The 17,469-nt window shown below is 34.5% G+C and overlaps 2 protein-coding genes across 2 annotated transcripts; one reads left to right on the forward strand and one right to left on the reverse strand.

Annotated features, from left to right (window-relative positions):
* Positions 1–690: 690 nt before the first annotated feature.
* Positions 691–6,130, reverse strand: LOC120204378 (ABC transporter B family member 2-like). The gene is given in 12 exon segments (XM_039204478.1): positions 691–1,433; positions 1,517–1,929; positions 2,003–2,250; positions 2,338–2,579; positions 2,667–3,462; positions 3,590–4,130; positions 4,241–4,500; positions 4,584–4,784; positions 5,427–5,602; positions 5,673–5,727; positions 5,810–5,874; positions 5,877–6,130. Coding segments are annotated over 12 exon segments (3,750 nt in total). The 5' UTR covers positions 6,082–6,130; the 3' UTR covers positions 691–885.
* Positions 6,131–11,769: 5,639 nt separating this feature from the next.
* Positions 11,770–13,727, forward strand: LOC120204381 (50S ribosomal protein L25-like). Its single transcript, XM_039204480.1, has 3 exons — positions 11,770–12,223; positions 12,331–12,460; positions 13,350–13,727. The coding sequence occupies exons 1-3, from the start codon at positions 11,801–11,803 to the stop codon at positions 13,568–13,570; spliced, it is 774 nt and encodes a 257-aa protein (XP_039060411.1). The 5' UTR covers positions 11,770–11,800; the 3' UTR covers positions 13,571–13,727.
* The last annotated feature ends 3,742 nt before the right edge of the window (positions 13,728–17,469 follow it).

Below are 17,469 nucleotides of genomic sequence, written 5' to 3' on the forward strand. Positions count from 1 at the left end.
AGATTAAATTTATTTAATTATTTTAAATTAAGATCAAATTAATAAAAATACATAAATTTTGGAATTAAATCTATTATTATACTAAGTTATATTAAAAAATCTATTTAAATTTTAATGTTCAATGATCTATTTATAATAATATTTTAATTGCATAATTAAATTGTAAGTATTATTAACGCATGACATGCAATCGAATTAGGCATGTAAACGAACTGAACGTTCAGCAAACCGTTCGATGGGAAATTCGTTTATTTATTAAACGAACGAACATGAATAATGTTTTATGTTTGTTTAATTAAATAAATGAACATGAACAAAAGGCTCATTCATTCATTTACGTTCGTGAACGTTCGATAATCCGTTCGTTTATATTCGTTTATGTTGTCTAGACTCGTTTGAAATATAAAGACTTAATAAATTTTGGCTCTAAACCCATTAATATTTTTAAATTCAATTAATTTAAACCCAAATAAAAAGTACTCAAATTAATTAAAGAAAATATAAATCTTAAAATTATTTAAAAAGAAAAAATTCTTCTCAAATATAAACTCAATTAATTTATGTTGGTTTATTTATGTTCGTTTATCGTTTAAATGAACGAACTTGAACATCATGTTCCTTCGGTTCGTTTGGACTAACTCGAATGCAGCAAAAACATAGCAAATTAAGAAAGCTATTGTGATAGAATAATGGTAAAAAAAAAGGCAGTTGATAGAGTATTCTTCAATATAAATCAGTATTATTTTCTTCATATGGAAACAATGGCTTAAGCTCAGATAAATTCACATTCAGTGAAGCAAAAAAAATATGTAAAATATTAATCAAAGCAGCTGCATAAATTGTCTGAGTAACCTGTTTCTTCTTCTTGTTATTCTCTTATTGACACTATTGTTCCAGCTGCTGCTGCTGAAGGTTGATCAACTTATAGTACGGTCCGTTTTTGTTTTCGACTAGGCTCGAATGCGTCCCTTGCTCGATTATCCGTCCTCCTTGTATGACTGATATCCGATCCGCGTTTTTAATAGTCGACAGCCTATGCGCCACCATCACCGTCGTTCGATTCCTCATCAGCCGGTCTAGAGCTTGCTGCACCACGCGCTCCGACTCTACGTCGAGAGCGCTGGTGGCTTCGTCGAGCAGCAAGATTTCAGGGTTCTTGAGGACGGCTCGAGCGATGGCTACTCTCTGTTTCTGACCGCCGGAGAGTTGCACCCCTCGTTCACCGACTTTGGTGGAGTAGCCTTGAGGGAGGGAACTTATGAAAGTATGTGCATTAGCAAGTTTGGCAGCTTCGATTACTTCGGATTCCGAAGCTCCTTCTTTGCCGTATAGGATGTTTTCGTATATCGATGTGGCGAAAAGAGCCGGTTCTTGTTGGACTAATCCAATGTGTTTCCTAAGGGATTTCAGCCTCAGTTTCTTGATGTCTCTACCTGTAAAAGATCAACAAATATCTGTAAGATGTAAGTCAAAGTGAAAAATAATGATGTCTAGGAGATTTCTGAAACAAACTTACCATCAATCATCACGTTCCCGGATGTTGGATCGTAGAACCGAAGTATAAGAGCGAGAACCGAGCTCTTACCGGAGCCGCTTTGCCCCACAAGTGCCATACTCTTGCCTGAACGTACTTTCAGATCAAATTCCTTGAAAATGACCACGTCTGGTCTTGATGGATAGCTAAAGTTAACGCCCCTTAGCTCAATGGTGCCTTCCACGCTACTTAGTTCTTCTCCGACATCCCCGACAACCTGCGTCTTCCGGTCCATGATCTCGAACACGGATGCCACCATTTGGTTCCCTTTCAGAAGGTCTGGGACCAGTGCCAGAGTTTCTCCCATGGCTAATGCCGTTACAATCAAAACCATAAACGATTTCATGACCGATTTGAAGGTAGCTAGCTCCTTCCCCATTAAAGTAGAACCATACCTACACACATTATATATTCACTGATTGTGTCTCTATATATGTGTGTATGTACATTATAGCTCAAGTTTCATACCATAAGGCAAGGCCATAAGATGAGAAGATGAAGAACTGCGAAACGCCATAGAATATCCCTGCAATTTGTCCACGCTTAAATGAACGCTTCGAAGGCTCTACGAGCTCACGGGAATAGAGATCGAGGATCTTTTCCTCGGCACAGAACGCAGCAACGGTACGCATATTACTGACAGCCTCACCGGCAAGCATGTTTGCTTTTAGATATGCTTTGCTCAAGTTACCACCATAGCCTTGCATGAAGAGTTTCTGAATCATAGGAAGAACAACAGTATAGTACTAAATATGTATGGTGTTCATATAAATTCATGGTGGGACTGCGAAGGGTGTGCAAACCTCGCTAATGTGACCGCTTATGATCAACGGATAAGTGGCCAAGACAACAAGTGTGATTCTCCAGTTTAAGATGAATGCAATTATGAAGGCTGCTATCACCAGGCCTACATTCTGAATGAGAATCGATGTCCGGTCGACGACTACACCTCTTAAGAAAGTTGCATCTGTTTCTAGGCGCGATGCAAGCATGGAACTTGCATTGTTTAGGTCATCGAACCAACCGATCTCGTTCTTCAAAATGGCTGCAAATAGAAGTTACGAGGCAAGAATAAGAATACAAACACCGTTGCACAATGTTGAATGATTGCTAAGATTAGATAACATATTACCAGAAAACATCACTTCACGCACACGAAGAGTGAGTCGCTCTCCCATGATACCGAAACAGAGGTGCTCGATTGCATGAACAATGACTGTTATAACCGCACCACAACAGAACAGGATGGCGATTTTCTTGACTTCACGGCACGTTGTCTCCCAGTCCATGTAATAGGCTACAAGAGCTTGAGAAACCCCAAGAGCAAATAGAGGCATCTGAGCTCCAGCAATCAATGCAGTAATGGTACCAAAGACCCCATAGTACCAGTCAGGTCCTATCATGGAATACAGTCTTCCAGGTGAAACGTAAGTTGCCTTCCCTGCATCAATTGCATCAGCACCAGCACGGCTAATTGAGTCCTTTTCAGAACGAAAACTTGCACCAAAGCTAGTCCTAGTTCGGGATAGTTCTCTTGAATAACTCAAGCTGAGTGGCCTACTCAAAGTAGGACCTTGTGAGGGGTAGCGTTGCAAAGGTGATGTCTCTTGAAGCTGAACGAGTGAAGAATAGGCACTGTTCGGTTTCGAAATAAGCTCATCGTGAGTGCCAGTTTCAACAATCTTCCCACTTTGAACAACAGCAATCACATCTGCATTCCTAATAGTAGAAAGCCGGTGAGCTACCACCACTGTCGTTCGTCCCACCATCACACGATCAAGCGCCTCCTGTACACTCTTCTCAGATTCTGCATCGAGGGCGCTTGTTGCTTCATCAAGCAAAAGAATCGATGGATTCTTCACTATGGCCCGAGATATCGCAATTCTTTGCTTCTGTCCACCTGATAGTTGTATTCCTCGTTCACCAACCTGCAAATCCCCACCAAATACTTATAAATTCTTATTACAAGAAACTTGATTATCAAGTCAATGATCATAGAACATAGGATTTGCTTCCAGATAAAGGTATGATACAGTGACAATAGTAAATGAATACCTGAGTCTCAAACCTATCAGGGAGATTATTAACAAAGGTAATGGCCTCGGAAAGTTTTGCGGCACGTGTTATTTCCTCAAAAGTAGCATCATCTTTTCCATACAGAATGTTTTCCCTAATGGTTGTTGCGAAAAGAGCAGGCTCCTGATTAACCAAACCGATCTGTTGTCTAAGCCATTTAAGGTCAAGGTTCTTGATATTATTCCCATCCAACAATATTTCCCCAGCAAGTGGCTCATAAAATCTTTCGATCAACGATATGACCGTGCTCTTCCCCGACCCGCTTCCTCCTACAAGTGCCACAATCTTTCCAGCGGGTATGTTGAGGCAGAACCTATTGAAGATACTTACATCGGGGCGAGATGGATAACTGAAAGATACATCCTTTAGTTCAATGTGGCCCTCCACTTTGCCTAGTTTACGACCAGTTTTGGAGCTGGTTTTGCTAACTGTATTCCTCTCGATCATCTCGAATATGGGATAGGCAGCCGCCCTTGCTCGAATAAACGCAGTGATGTCCGGCGCCGCCTGTCCTAACGACCTGCAACAGAACAAAACCAATTTGCACAGAACCATAAGCATACAGAAATCGACAATGGTCATGAAATTGTACATCTAATCCATAAATAAGTTATCTTTGTAGGAACTTACAGGCCAGAGATGACAACATTAAGCATGGTAGTAAATGAATCCCCACCGTTCGCAATGTTCTTATGAACAACTATACTGGTGAACCAAACGAGCAATGCCCAAGAAACAAAAAGCACACAATGCAGTGAGCCGAGCCCTAGACCCTTGGTTAAGCCAGCTCTTCTACCATACTTGTACGTATTCATCAACGCTTCCTTGTATGATTTCACGGCCTTTTCTTCCCCTGCAAATGCTTGGACTGTTCTCACATTACCAATCACCTGCAAATTCACAAACATCAGTCCTAAAGTTTGGATCGACAGTGACGTTGGGAAATGGATTAACCGGAGACTGCAAAACCGACCTCTTCAGCAATTTCACCGGCTTTGACATATGAGTTCCGAACTCTAGCAATGAGGCCCGTGGCAACATATGCATAAATGCCACCGGCAAGGGCTATCAATGGAACGATTGAGAGTGTTACCAGGCTGATTTGCCATACTCTAGCAAAGCCAATACTGAAACCTGCTATGAATCTGCTTATGTAATGCATGAAATTCCCAACCTGCCATCATTCACCACCATTTCATATTTACATATTTCCGGGTTTGAGTAGTTGTATTTATCGGGTGTGCATTGTCAAAGCTTAAGAAAGATTTTAAACATTTATTATCTAATAATCGTCACGGACTTTAAAAAAAATAATTGGAGACTGCAATCAATAGTCAACAACCATTCCTTTCTTTGACCAATAGTTTTCTGCTTTTGCTGTGAACAAGCTGGCAAGAAGTATATATAATCATACAACTCCAAAAGTAGAAAAACACCGAACAACCAACCGACCTATAAATGCTAGTTAATTCAATCTGCCTTTGCAAAATTCATTCAATTTTCATATTTATAATGACAAAGCTTACAACTAATTTCTTTCCATTTATTTGCTATTATTATTAAGTTTGGTTGCAGACTTATAAAAGCTTCGTCAGATCGTATTAATGCTCTTGGAACTCCGTTCATCCACTCCAAATACGCCATTATGTTCTACTTTAATTCGGTTTTAACATAGATTTAAATAACAGTCCGATATTGAAACCAGGTTGCTATATAGCAACAGCGGTCTCGTTCGAAATCGCTATTTCACGACAAAGATAACTGTTTCTTTATATTCGAAATCACAATAAACGCAAAGTGAAAAGAATAAATTTACCTTCTCGGAAAGGGCATCTTGAACAACAATAATGTCACTTGTAATTGCAGATATGACTTCGCCGGTTGAAGCTTCGGTGTCAAATAAGGTTATATCTTGATTTAGCATAGACTTTAGATATGCCATCCTCATTTTCGCCGCTTGCCGCTCACCGGTGTGCATCCAGCAAGCCACCTCTATATAATTCATACACATTCAAGTTATACTTATACATATGCATACGTACATATATGCATAAATACGTACCTATCCATGAGGAGAACAGAATAGCCGCACTGAGATATACAAAATCCAACGAGTACTGCATGAAAAAAAAAGTCGGATCAAACAAAAAGTGACCATTTTTATAAGAAATTTAGAGAAAGGATTGTTTTTTATTTTACTTTTGCAACTTTATGAGAAGCTTCTTTGGGGAAGAGGTAAGCCATGCCTATAATGTTGATCAGTTTCCGAAGAAGATGAAGAAAACTGGGACCGAAGCGCCATGCACGCATGCACCGAGTGATCCCAGAGCCATGAGCACGTAATCGTAACAATCGGCAAACGAAAACAGCTTCAACAATGGAACATTCTGCTGCTGCTTCCCTCCCGATTTCTTCTTGCTCGTGTCGTTTTCGTCATCTTGGTTGCCGGATAATGAACCCGGAGGTGTCATTTCGCCGGAGATACAAAAAAAGTTTGTACCTTTGAAACCAAGAAAAAGAAAGAGCAGCACAACAAAAGTTGCGAACAATGAATGAAATATAATGAAAGAGGGGAAAAAATGATGGTGGAGATGTGTGAAGTAGATGGGGACCTTTTATTGCAACCGTAAACAAGCTGTAATAATCTGTTGTAGTAAATTCTCCTTTTGTGTGACGGTTGAAGCAATAATGAAACACGTACCAAAAAGCATGCAGGCCAGATTGGAAATTGCAGATCTTTTTTAGGGTAAACTAAGTATTTAATCACCCAACTATTCTTATGATTACAATTTGGTCACTCAATTTTTTTTTCAAAATCATACCTAAACAGAACCAAAACGTAATTTTATGAATAATTTTTTTCAAAAAAATACGTTACCCAATGTGACATGTATTACGTTACCCAATGTGATGATGTGGCACGTGACACGTCACTTGAAGTGATGACATAACATGTGACATGTCAATAATCGAGTAATCGTAGAAATGAAACATCAACAATATACATTGACCATTAATCAACTAAAAGTTTTCATCTAACATGACTACTTTGACCAAAAACTAAAATGTTGTGAACTAAAATACTTGTACTAACTTTTCATGGCATTATTTGTGATTCAACCATCTCTTATATTTGAGGTTCTTTAAATATTCCTATTTTGAGGGGTGGATAGTAAGTGTGTGGAGTCCATTTATGAATGTGTTCTCTCTCTTAAATAAATAGAGGAGGCAGAGTTAGTTGGATCTGAGGTTTGTGCACCCTTTGTGGTTGGGTGTCATTCTCATAAACCCTAAAGAAAACGAAGAATGGAAGAGGTAACTTGAGATGGGCATGGAATGTTTGAACAGTGTGGGATATTTGGTGACGAAGGGATCAGAGCTTGTGGGTTTAGTGCTTTACAAATGGGGTCTTATTCAATCAAGTGCTTCACGTTGCAGGTGAGGGAAAGTCCTTTAATGCCAAAATTGATAACTTATTGTATACGTGGATGCAGGGCCGGTTTTGGGCCTGTGTGGGCTGCCCAAATGTACAGGGCCCAATTTTTGTAAGGGCCTCCAAAAATTTTTAAGCTTTTTGTATGTATGTGTATTTAGAATATTTGGTCCAAAAATTTTCAAGTCCAATGCTTATTTTACTGTTATGGTATAGGATCACCAAATTTTGAAATATTAGTGAACTTCTTTATATATCTAATATTTTAGTTTTAAAAGACCTATTTTATTGTTATGGCACAGGGCTGCCAAAATTTACAAGACGGCCCTGCGTGGATGCTTTTTAAGTTAAGGGTTAACCTCACAAAATATCAATAATTTTTGTACCTTTCCGGTTCTCAAATCTTAATCTTGATTAATTCCGATCAATCCGAATCACGATCTAATCTTAGTGAGTGAATCTCCTAACACGTATTTCTTTAAATGTTGATATGAAAAACTAATAAATCTATTAAATATAGAGTTCAAAACTAGTTTACATCGTTTTCTCTCTTTACTAAAAGAATAAACGATCATCTTCGAAGTTGATAATTTAGAGGTGGACTGGTTGTTATAAACAAGACGACATCGGGAATCATCTTTTTCGCTTCTAAATCGGGTTGAAAAATATTAAGATGAGAATGGACAGTGTCCATACATAAAAAAAACACACATGATATGATAATTTTAAATTTTTAAAAATAATCGGTCTTGATTCTGCCTAAATCCATCCTAATGTATCATATATAATATGAAAATACATAGTCGAAAGTTATATATATATAGAATACATATATAGAATGAAAAGAATAATAATATGGATGTAACATATATGATATATTAAAATAAAATTAATTATTATATCAAGTTTTTATAATAAAATATTAACTCAAGTTGTGAAAGAAAAAAAAACTTATATTATATTATTAACAATATATTTTTTTGTATAATCATCTATTGACTGATCTGGATCGGGTACTACATATGTAAGGATAACATTTTTAATCTAATTTGTTCCATTCATAATCGCCAATATTCGAATCACTGACCTTACTTAAAGGATCTAGTGTACTATCCTACTAGACCAACTAGTTGTTGGTTTAATAAGACATTGTTTTAGTTTTGATTGGTATTATGTAAAAGTTAATTATATGTTAATTTAAAAGATGAATATTAAGAGATTTTAACACATTCAAGTGTAACCTATATTTTTGGCGATTTGATATCGTAATTAAATAAAATTTCATGTATGATAAAATTTTAACACGTGGCTCCTCTGATTGACAAGTGATATACACTGAGCCTTGATGGAACTAACCAACTAACTATACTCACTCTAAAGTTGATTGACATTGATAGGTTCACGATTTGAAAACATTTGCTGTTCCTGCACTTTGGAAGGAAGCTACATAACGGAACAGCGAAAGACTGAGCAACGGTAGAAAATGAACCCATCGAAAATATTATAAAAATTATAATATTTTTAATTAGACACAATATAAAGTGTTAATCTTTTAATATTGTCAGCTGAATCGAAAATGTTAGATAGAATTTAATATTTTTAATTGACAACCGAAAAATATTATAAAAATATTTTCAATAAAAATATATTAAAAAAATAAATATTTTAGATTACGTTATGATGGATCTTTTTTCGACTTTAAATTAAGTTGTCTCTCTTTATATTCTCATCTGAATGTTATAGTGTTAATAGGTGGTCGTAAAAGATACTATTTGATATATAGGTGTAAATATATGGTGTCTTCTCTTATTAGGTCTTGTATTTATTTTATCTTATTAATGATGTCAGCATCAATTCATCTTCTCTGATTAGCTCCTCCATCAGCTCAAGGATACCAACAAACGACGTAATCGTTTCTGCATCCGGAGCCATGCACAGTGGTTAGAGAGACGATGGATCTTCGATACGTCTTCACGTAAGTCGGTTTCTTGGCCATCTCGACTCCGAATTAAAAAATATATAACCGAGATCCGACCTCATTACACTTGGATAATTTTTTATTTTTCTTCCGTTTTGAATTTTTCTCGATTTTTAGACAAAAATCCCGACTCCGATTCGATCTAAAAATATTAATATTTTAAAATAATTAAAATAATATAATTTATAATATTTATTATATTTAATAATTAAATAACATAATCTAATACTATAAAATAAAAGAAATATATATATATAAGGGTTTATACCTGGTCAAGACGAGTCAATGATTTTTCACCTTAAACAAAATTACGTCCTAAATCCCGAAATTTAAAATAAATATTTTTATAAGATCAAAATGAAACCTATCAAATTCGAACATTTTAATCATCCCCAGATGATCTATGTTGTTCCCCTATCCACTATGAAGAATATCCTACTTGAAAAAAATAAATAAAATTCCATAATCCTGATTTGAGGAATTATTTTCCGCCTCACTATTTGGGTGTTTTAGCTAACGAAGGTTCTTTTTCTTTAATTTCTAAAATGCAGAGATTTTTCACATTTTTAGGGTTTATTTATTTGATTAACATATGTCATATAACCTAGTCTTGTGTCCATCTCCTAGAGCCACGTGGACCGCATCCTAGCCATGGATTTTATGAACTTAGCTTTGTCTTGGAGCATACGCAAATGGTAAATTAAGACGAAGGGTTCAACATAAATAACATTAGCCAGTTATGTCCAGGGACGGAATCAGAATTATAGTTCAAGGGAATAAAATATAACCGACAATAAAAGAAAAATAAGATGGACAAAATCAAAATAAACCAAAACTTGAAGTTCAAGAAAGACAAATTATAATCATTAATAAAAAAATAAGAAGAGCAAAATTAAAATAACGAAAACTTGAATGACCAAATAAGTAACTATCGCTATATATTTTTAATGATAAAAAAATTAGAAGGGGCAGTGACCCGAGCTCATGAATAGCTCTGTCCCTGGTTATACCATATAGTATATGATTAATCATATGTCGATTTTTCCTTTTCATATGTCATATTTTTCTTTTCAGACGGAACATAAAATATTATTTTTTTTCATATTTTTGGATGAATCGAAAATGTTATACAGAAAACAACATTTTCGATTATCAACTGAAAATGTTATAAAAATTGTTTTTAACTGAAAAAATGCTAAGAAAAAATTAACATTTTAGGTTGCGCCTAACCGAAAATATTATGATTTTTATAACCTTTTCGATTGGACCTTTTCTCGATCTTAAATTAGGTTGTCTTTCCTTAGACTCTCCTGTAAATATTATGGTGTTAATAAGTGGTCATGAGAATTATTGTTTGATATCTAGGACTAAAATATATGGTGTCTTTTCGTATTAGGTTTTGTATTTGAATGATCAAATATATAATTATCCCTATATATATTTTATGATAGAAAAACCAGAAGGGACCGATGACCACCGAACTAATGAATAGATCCGTCCTGATTATATCATATAGTATATGGTTAATCATATGTATGTCGAATTTTCCTTTTTCATTTTAGAATTTTGGCTCATGGATTTTCTCAAAGGGTAAGAACTTAGACAAAGAAAGAGCATGGATTGGCTCCCTTTAATCATTTCACTTTCGATGTGGATATATATCCAACTATCCCAATAACCCATGTGTGTGCATTTATTTCACTATATATGATCTATGGTCAAATTACACGATTAGTCATCAAACTATTATTAAACTTTTTATTTTATTCACCAAACTATTTTTTTCTATAAATTTAGTCACTAATGTTATACTTGTTTTATACTTTGGTCGCCAATGTTAAAAAAATAACAGAGATAGTGACGTGCTTTGCGAAAATAATAATTTTAATCCTTAAATTTATATATTCTATCAATTCGGTCACTATTCAGAGTAAATCAACAAATTTAACCCTAGTTAGATAGAAAACAATACAAATTTGTTCTTTCTTTTAATTCTAGTTAATTCAATAAATTTACTCCCATAAGATGATGGCATGTGCTATCATTTTATTTGTGAAAATTAAGAAAAACATGAAATATATTTGAGAGATTCTTAATTTGTTATACATTTTAAAAATTCAGAAATCAATATATTATTAATTTTTTTCTTATAATTTTTTTGACTAATTTTGGTGATTATAAGATAATATATGTTCAAAAAATTATTAATCATTTGACAATGAAAGTATCCTTTTAGACATCATGCTCAAATTCGAAACTTTTAGAGATAACAATTATCCCTTTAACTATTAAAATCTTTTGGTTTATGTAATATGGATAATTAAATTGATTAGAATGGAATTAATATAATAATTCAAAATTTAGAAGTTGAGGTGAAGAAAAAATTGACCCAATATCGTAGGCGAGCTAATTATTTAACCTAATATGGCACAAAGCAAATTATTTAGGGATCTACGGCATTTGCTATAGTAACTTGGAACTCGTTATGTCGATGTGATGAGTTCGAATAAAAAATTATTGTTTGGGAAAACTTTTCATGTGGGAGTGACGAGTTACTAGCTTTAACCGTAGATCCAAAATAATTTTGAAGATGACCTAATGGGTTAATTTTTTACCTTTTCAGCCTATTGGGCCAATTTTGCCGTAGGTGAGAATGAAATCCAACCAATCTCACATAGATTGTATCGGCCCACTTTCCTAAAAGGCCATAATTTTGAAGCAACGAAAACCTCCCTTAACCCCCAAAACCCCACACCCGAGCTCTCCGCAAACACCGGTGATGGCTTTGTTGATCCACCGCGCCCTCTCCAATAAAACCCTCCACCTCCGCTTCTTCTCCCAAGCCGCCCTCCCCCTTGACCTTTCACATCCACCATCTCCTCCATTGACCTACCTCGAAGGTTTCCCCAGGCCCGACCCCAAATACGCCGAGACTATACTCGCCGTCCCACGCGCCACCTCCGGCAAAAACATCTCCGCCAAAGAAAGAAAAGTGGGTCGGGTCCCCAGCATCGTTTTCGAGCAAGAGGATGGCCAACACGGGGGCAACAAGAGGCTCATTTCTGTTCAGACCAATCAGATCAGAAAACTCGTAAAGCATCTGGGCGAGTCGTTTTTCGTTTCTCGGCTTTTTGATCTCGAGGTTCGATCGGAGTTTGGGAGCGGTGATTTGATTGAAAAAGTACGGGTTCTCCCTAGGAAGGTAATGGATTTTTCCCTTTTAGTTCACTTAAATTTAATTAATAAATTTCTGTTTAAGCAGCTGTGTTCTCCGTTGGATATATATATATATACAAATTCGTGTTTCAGCTTCACCTACATGCGGGGACTGATGCACCTCTTAATGTGACCTTCATAAGGGCGCCTTCCAATGCTTTGTTGAAGGTGGATATTCCTCTTGTATTTAGAGGAGAAGATGTATGCCCTGGGCTAAGAAAAGGTAAAAGGTTGCAATTTTGGTTAATATAATTTCATTGGATTAGATACTTAAATACTATATGCTTGTTCATGATTCCATTGCCCAAAAGATATGGCGATGTGAACTCTCACTGTGAAATGTTTACTCATACAATTGGTAATTGCATTTCTTTTGGTGTCTAATTTCAGCTCTGCTGACCAAATTTTACCTTAATTGCTAAAAGTTTGGGTTTAAGTATGTGCAAAGTTCGAACCGTGACTGGATAAATCCAAGGGCTTAAGCATTAGCTGTTTCATATTATATCTGGTTTCTGTTGACCCATTATGAATTATGATAATGTTTAGGTATAGTACCGCAAAATTCCCCTGGTACACATGAGTAGCATTTGTGTTAATTCTGATCACCGTGTTAGGATGTTCAGTTGGACAATTGGCGATTGCTTGACGTGAAAACTTGCTAAGTTTTGGCATCATTTCCTCACTCTCTAGTAGTTTACTCGGTGCTCACACTTTTGCAGTTAATGGTTTTAGATGTAATGGAGCGAGTTACAGTACTACTGGGTATGGTTTCATATGAAGCATATTGTCTGATGTTTCTTTTTATCTATTCAATTATATTCAGCTTATTTTAATTACTATTATCATGTATGGTAGCCTAGAGGGAGATATTTGTCTCATCTTTCGTTGTTTTCTAGAAATTCCCACTTCAACGGTTATCATACATTTGCTCTAGGGTGAGTTGGTGCAGTCTCCTGGTCAACCGATGATATCCCTTTTAGCTGCTTCTGAAGTTATTAATAGTCTTAATATGTTTCACAAGTTTTCTTTACTTGTATGAATCATAGTTGTTGCATCCCCATATTTCTGTAACTGATATCCTCTTTATTGCATATATGTTAAATATTTGACAGGATTGTACTTGAATACTATCAAGAGGACCATTAAGTTCTTATGCCCGGCAGATATTATTCCTCCATACATCGATGTTGATTTAAGTGAGTTGGATGGTGGTCAGAAGTTGGTAATGGGAGACCTCAAGGTTCACCCTGCTCTAAAGCTTATGCAGTCTAAAGATGAGCCCGTTTGTAAGATTATGGGAGCCAGGGTTTCAGACCAACAGAAGAAGAAATAATGCCCTGGGTTTGGATTTTGGCAAGCATAGGATTAATAATATTTACCTCCACTTTTCGAATGGGGCGTTGAGTGAGCTTAAAATCGATGCTCTCATCCTTATCCATTGTTCATGGCACTTTGTAGTCTTTAAATACCAGTGGAGAACCAAGCATGGAGTGGTGGTGCAATGACTTGTTTATTTCCTCACTTGGGATTAAGATTCTGCAACAAAGTGAAATCCTTTTGCATTACATGCTATTTCAATTTTCTATTTCCATTCCATCGACTGATATAAACTCTTCCGATTGAACTAGCTCTTATAAAAGGTGTTTAGGATACATGGAATTTGTGTTAACTTTAAATTTGAACCATGTTATAAATGATTGAAGGCTCATGATCGATCATATGTTGTGTCTATTGATGTTAATTTGGAGATGGCCTCTTTAGAGTTCTTAGAATTTTTCTTGGTCAACTACATGTTTAGAACCCCAATTGTCACTTTTGTTTTGTTATTATCACCAAACTATTTTTTTAAATCATATCTAACGTTTAGTTTTGGTTTTATTTTAGTTATTCACTGTTTAAAAATTAATGGTGATGATAGTGTGATATTAGCATGTCACAATAAGGTAGTGTCACGTTATCATTGAAAAAGACAAAAAAAATGTTATATTAGTAATTATGTTAACTTTTTTGACGATGGGCGATAAAAATAAAACTAAAATGTAACGTTAGATATAATTTTGAAGAAAAAAGTTAGTCGGGTCACCAAAACTGTTGGGATTTATGATGCTTTAACGATCAATCGGAAAATTGTCAAGAGGGGGGTGAATTAGCTAAATAAAATTTTTTAGGAGTATGGACAGAAAATGATAGAAAATTTGCACAAGTATTTAGAGTGGTTCAACTTGCTCAATGAAATTTACAACTCCTTAGTTTTCAATGGCTAAACTAGAAAGCAACTCCTTTTTCAAAAGGATAAAAAGAAAACCTCTTAAAGGAGGGTGTTTACAAATTAAACTCACTGAAAACACACTATTTACAATAGAAAATGAAGAATAAAGAATGAGAGTTTTTCTCCTGATGATCGATACTTCATTTTATACGTTGGAATGTGTTTGTGGCCCTTTCTGGCTATTGAAGATGTTTTGGAGCCGTTGGGGACTTAATTGCTAAAATAAAACTGCCTAGGCCAGATAATATCAGTACTTGGGCTTGGAGTATCGATATTGCACTAATAAAATCTAGTTGTTTTTCAACCGTTGGGCTAAGAGTATCGATACTGAGGTCATAGTATCAATACTACTATACAAAGTAGTTTCGATACTCCTTTGAGTATCGGTACCAAAAATATCTACTGGAATCTGAACACATTTAAAACAAATAGGCAATATCGATACTGCCATGAGAGTATCGATACTTTCCTTACCTTGGGCATCGATACTGCCATGAGAGTATCAATACTACAAGAACAATATCGATATCATGTGGTATTGATATTGTGGTATCGATACTGTAAGAATATTATCAGTGCTTCTTTTCTAGAAAATCATTTTTGTGTTTAAATTTAAGTTTTATGTACTTTGAATTATTTTTGAAAACTTTGAATAAATTCAATTTAGTCCAAAAATATTTTTGCCCTTAAAATTGTTATATCAAAATGGGTTCAACAAAAACAAAACAAAAATAATAATTGTGGTACTAAATGTGTAGTTTATTTTTTTTAATAATATAAAGTCATTACAGGATAATATTTCTTCAGAATTTTTCTTAGTCGCACACATCCTATAAACTATTTATTTGAAAAAAAAAACAATGTTTTCTTGGGTAAGTTATGCATTTAGTACATAAACAATTAGTTTTGATCCGTTTTAGTACCTAAATTTTTTTTAAAAAATTCAAAATCATACCTAACGTCTAGTTTTCATTTCACTTTAGTACATCGTCGTTAAAAGCTTAACACGTTTAGTACTTAAACTTTTAAATTTTTCAAAACTTAACCAATATTAACTTGATTCAAAACCAGCCGGACAGATACAATAATAATAAATAATAACAAATTAATAAGAATATAAAGCATTAACTTGGCTGTACTCGCTTGTTGAAGTTTATACAAATGAGTGCCGAGATTACATCATAAAATCCAATCCAAAAAGGCCAGAGGTTGGGATTGAAGGAGGAATCCCTACCGCCGGCGTTTTCTAAGACTTAATTTAATGATTATTAGTTGATAATAATTATGATTCAGAGCCGATTGTAGAATTGTTCCCCACAAGTCCGGTCCAACTCTATAAATAATAGCACAGCTGCCTTGGACCTCAATACCATATAATATACATTAATACCAATGGGGAAAGCTTCCTTCAACTTTGGTTTATGGGTCGTCGTGTTGCTTATTTCATCCGGTTAGTCCTCTTAATTTCCCTCATCTTCTTTGCATTAGAATTTCATCTTAAGTGTATGCTTTTCTTAAACTGCAGGCGGTTTAGTTTCAGTCTCCGGGAGAGATGTAATGATCTGTGATTGTCTCCCTTGTTGTTTACCATGCCCTTGCAATAACCACGATCCAACGGAGGCCGGTAATGTCTTCGTCGGTGACGAACCTACGACATGTTCCAGTCATGCAGGATGTGCCGCTGATAATAAGTCATCTGGACCGTAGCTTTTGTGGAATATGTTCCCAAGGCCGAAACAAGCTTCAGAACTAGTATAATTCTCTATGTATGAAAATAACAACCCTTCATCATCGATTATAGGGAGCGCCAGTACTACTTCAAAAAGGATATATGAAAATAAATTACAATCGCTTAAATAAAATATTATTATTTAATAAAAAATATTTTTGCTAAAAGTATTTTCTACGTTATAACTAAAATATTCTAATTTATTGACTAAATTTATCATGCAAAACAAAAATACATCATATCAATTGTAGTTTTAAAAAATAAGATAAATAAAACACATTTTTACATTCATAATATAAATAAATTTTAAAAAAAAAATTGTAAAAGCTCCAAATATTGCGGAGAGTATAAAGAAAGATAATTTAATTTAATGTTGAAAAATATATGAATTTATAAAAGTTATAATATTTTCAGTTAGATATAAATTAAATTATTAATTTTTTAATTTTTTCAATTAAAAATCTTTTTTTATAATATTTTGGGTTGATAATTTAAAATTAAAAAAAAGTGATAAAAAATGGACGAGACTAAAAATATTATAAAAATCATATAGAAAATATTATACATAAGTCTGTGAAAGTGACAATGACTTCTGCTGATGTATTATTATACAGTGTGTGCCTCAATAATTAAACCAACTCCAAATTTACTAGCAGAAGTTTCATAATTCTATAGTTCAACAAAACCAATAATGTTAAATATGGCCGAAATGGATGCGGAGATTCAAATGAGGTCCAAAGTTCATATCCAAATTTATTCTTATTTCTTCTGTTTGATTTACCAAAGAGTGAAAGGACACAATTTAAAAAAAGGTTAAGTATATAAATAGTCCCCAAACTTTTAGTGTGCTTGCATTTTAGTCACTCAACTTTTAAAACTTACAATATAGTCATTGAACTTTTAGTTCGTTTTATGTAAGGTCCCTTCCGTTACATCCCGTTAATGACAGAGATCTTATTAAAAACGAACTAAATGTTTGATGATTATATTGTAAGTTTTAAAAGTTCGGGGACTATATATATACTTTACCCTAAAAAATGAAGCTAAAATAATTTTGAGCATGGTATATAAAAGTAAGAAAATTATCGTATGTTAATTCATATAAAAGAAATTAAAGTTGAGTACGCATAATACAATATTATAAATTTCTTAAACTTCTGTTTTTTTTCTTTGTTTTCAATTCTAACTAATTGAAAATAAAATAAAATTAAACGTGCCAATGATTATTAGGGAT

The sequence above is a fragment of the Hibiscus syriacus genome, unplaced genomic scaffold (genome assembly GCF_006381635.1).
Source record: "Hibiscus syriacus cultivar Baekdansim isolate YM2019G1 unplaced genomic scaffold, ASM638163v2 tig00010865_pilon, whole genome shotgun sequence".
Taxonomy (NCBI): Eukaryota; Viridiplantae; Streptophyta; class Magnoliopsida; order Malvales; family Malvaceae; genus Hibiscus; species Hibiscus syriacus.

Bases quoted from the DNA above. Each gene is read 5' to 3' on its own strand.
- LOC120204381 (XM_039204480.1), top strand. From the start codon at position 11,801: ATGGCTTTGTTGATCCACCGCGCCCTCTCCAATAAAACCCTCCACCTC. The intron at 12,224-12,330 runs GTAATGGATTTT...TTCGTGTTTCAG, and splicing joins TACGGGTTCTCCCTAGGAAG to CTTCACCTACATGCGGGGAC. The intron at 12,461-13,349 runs GTAAAAGGTTGC...AATATTTGACAG, and splicing joins ATGCCCTGGGCTAAGAAAAG to GATTGTACTTGAATACTATC.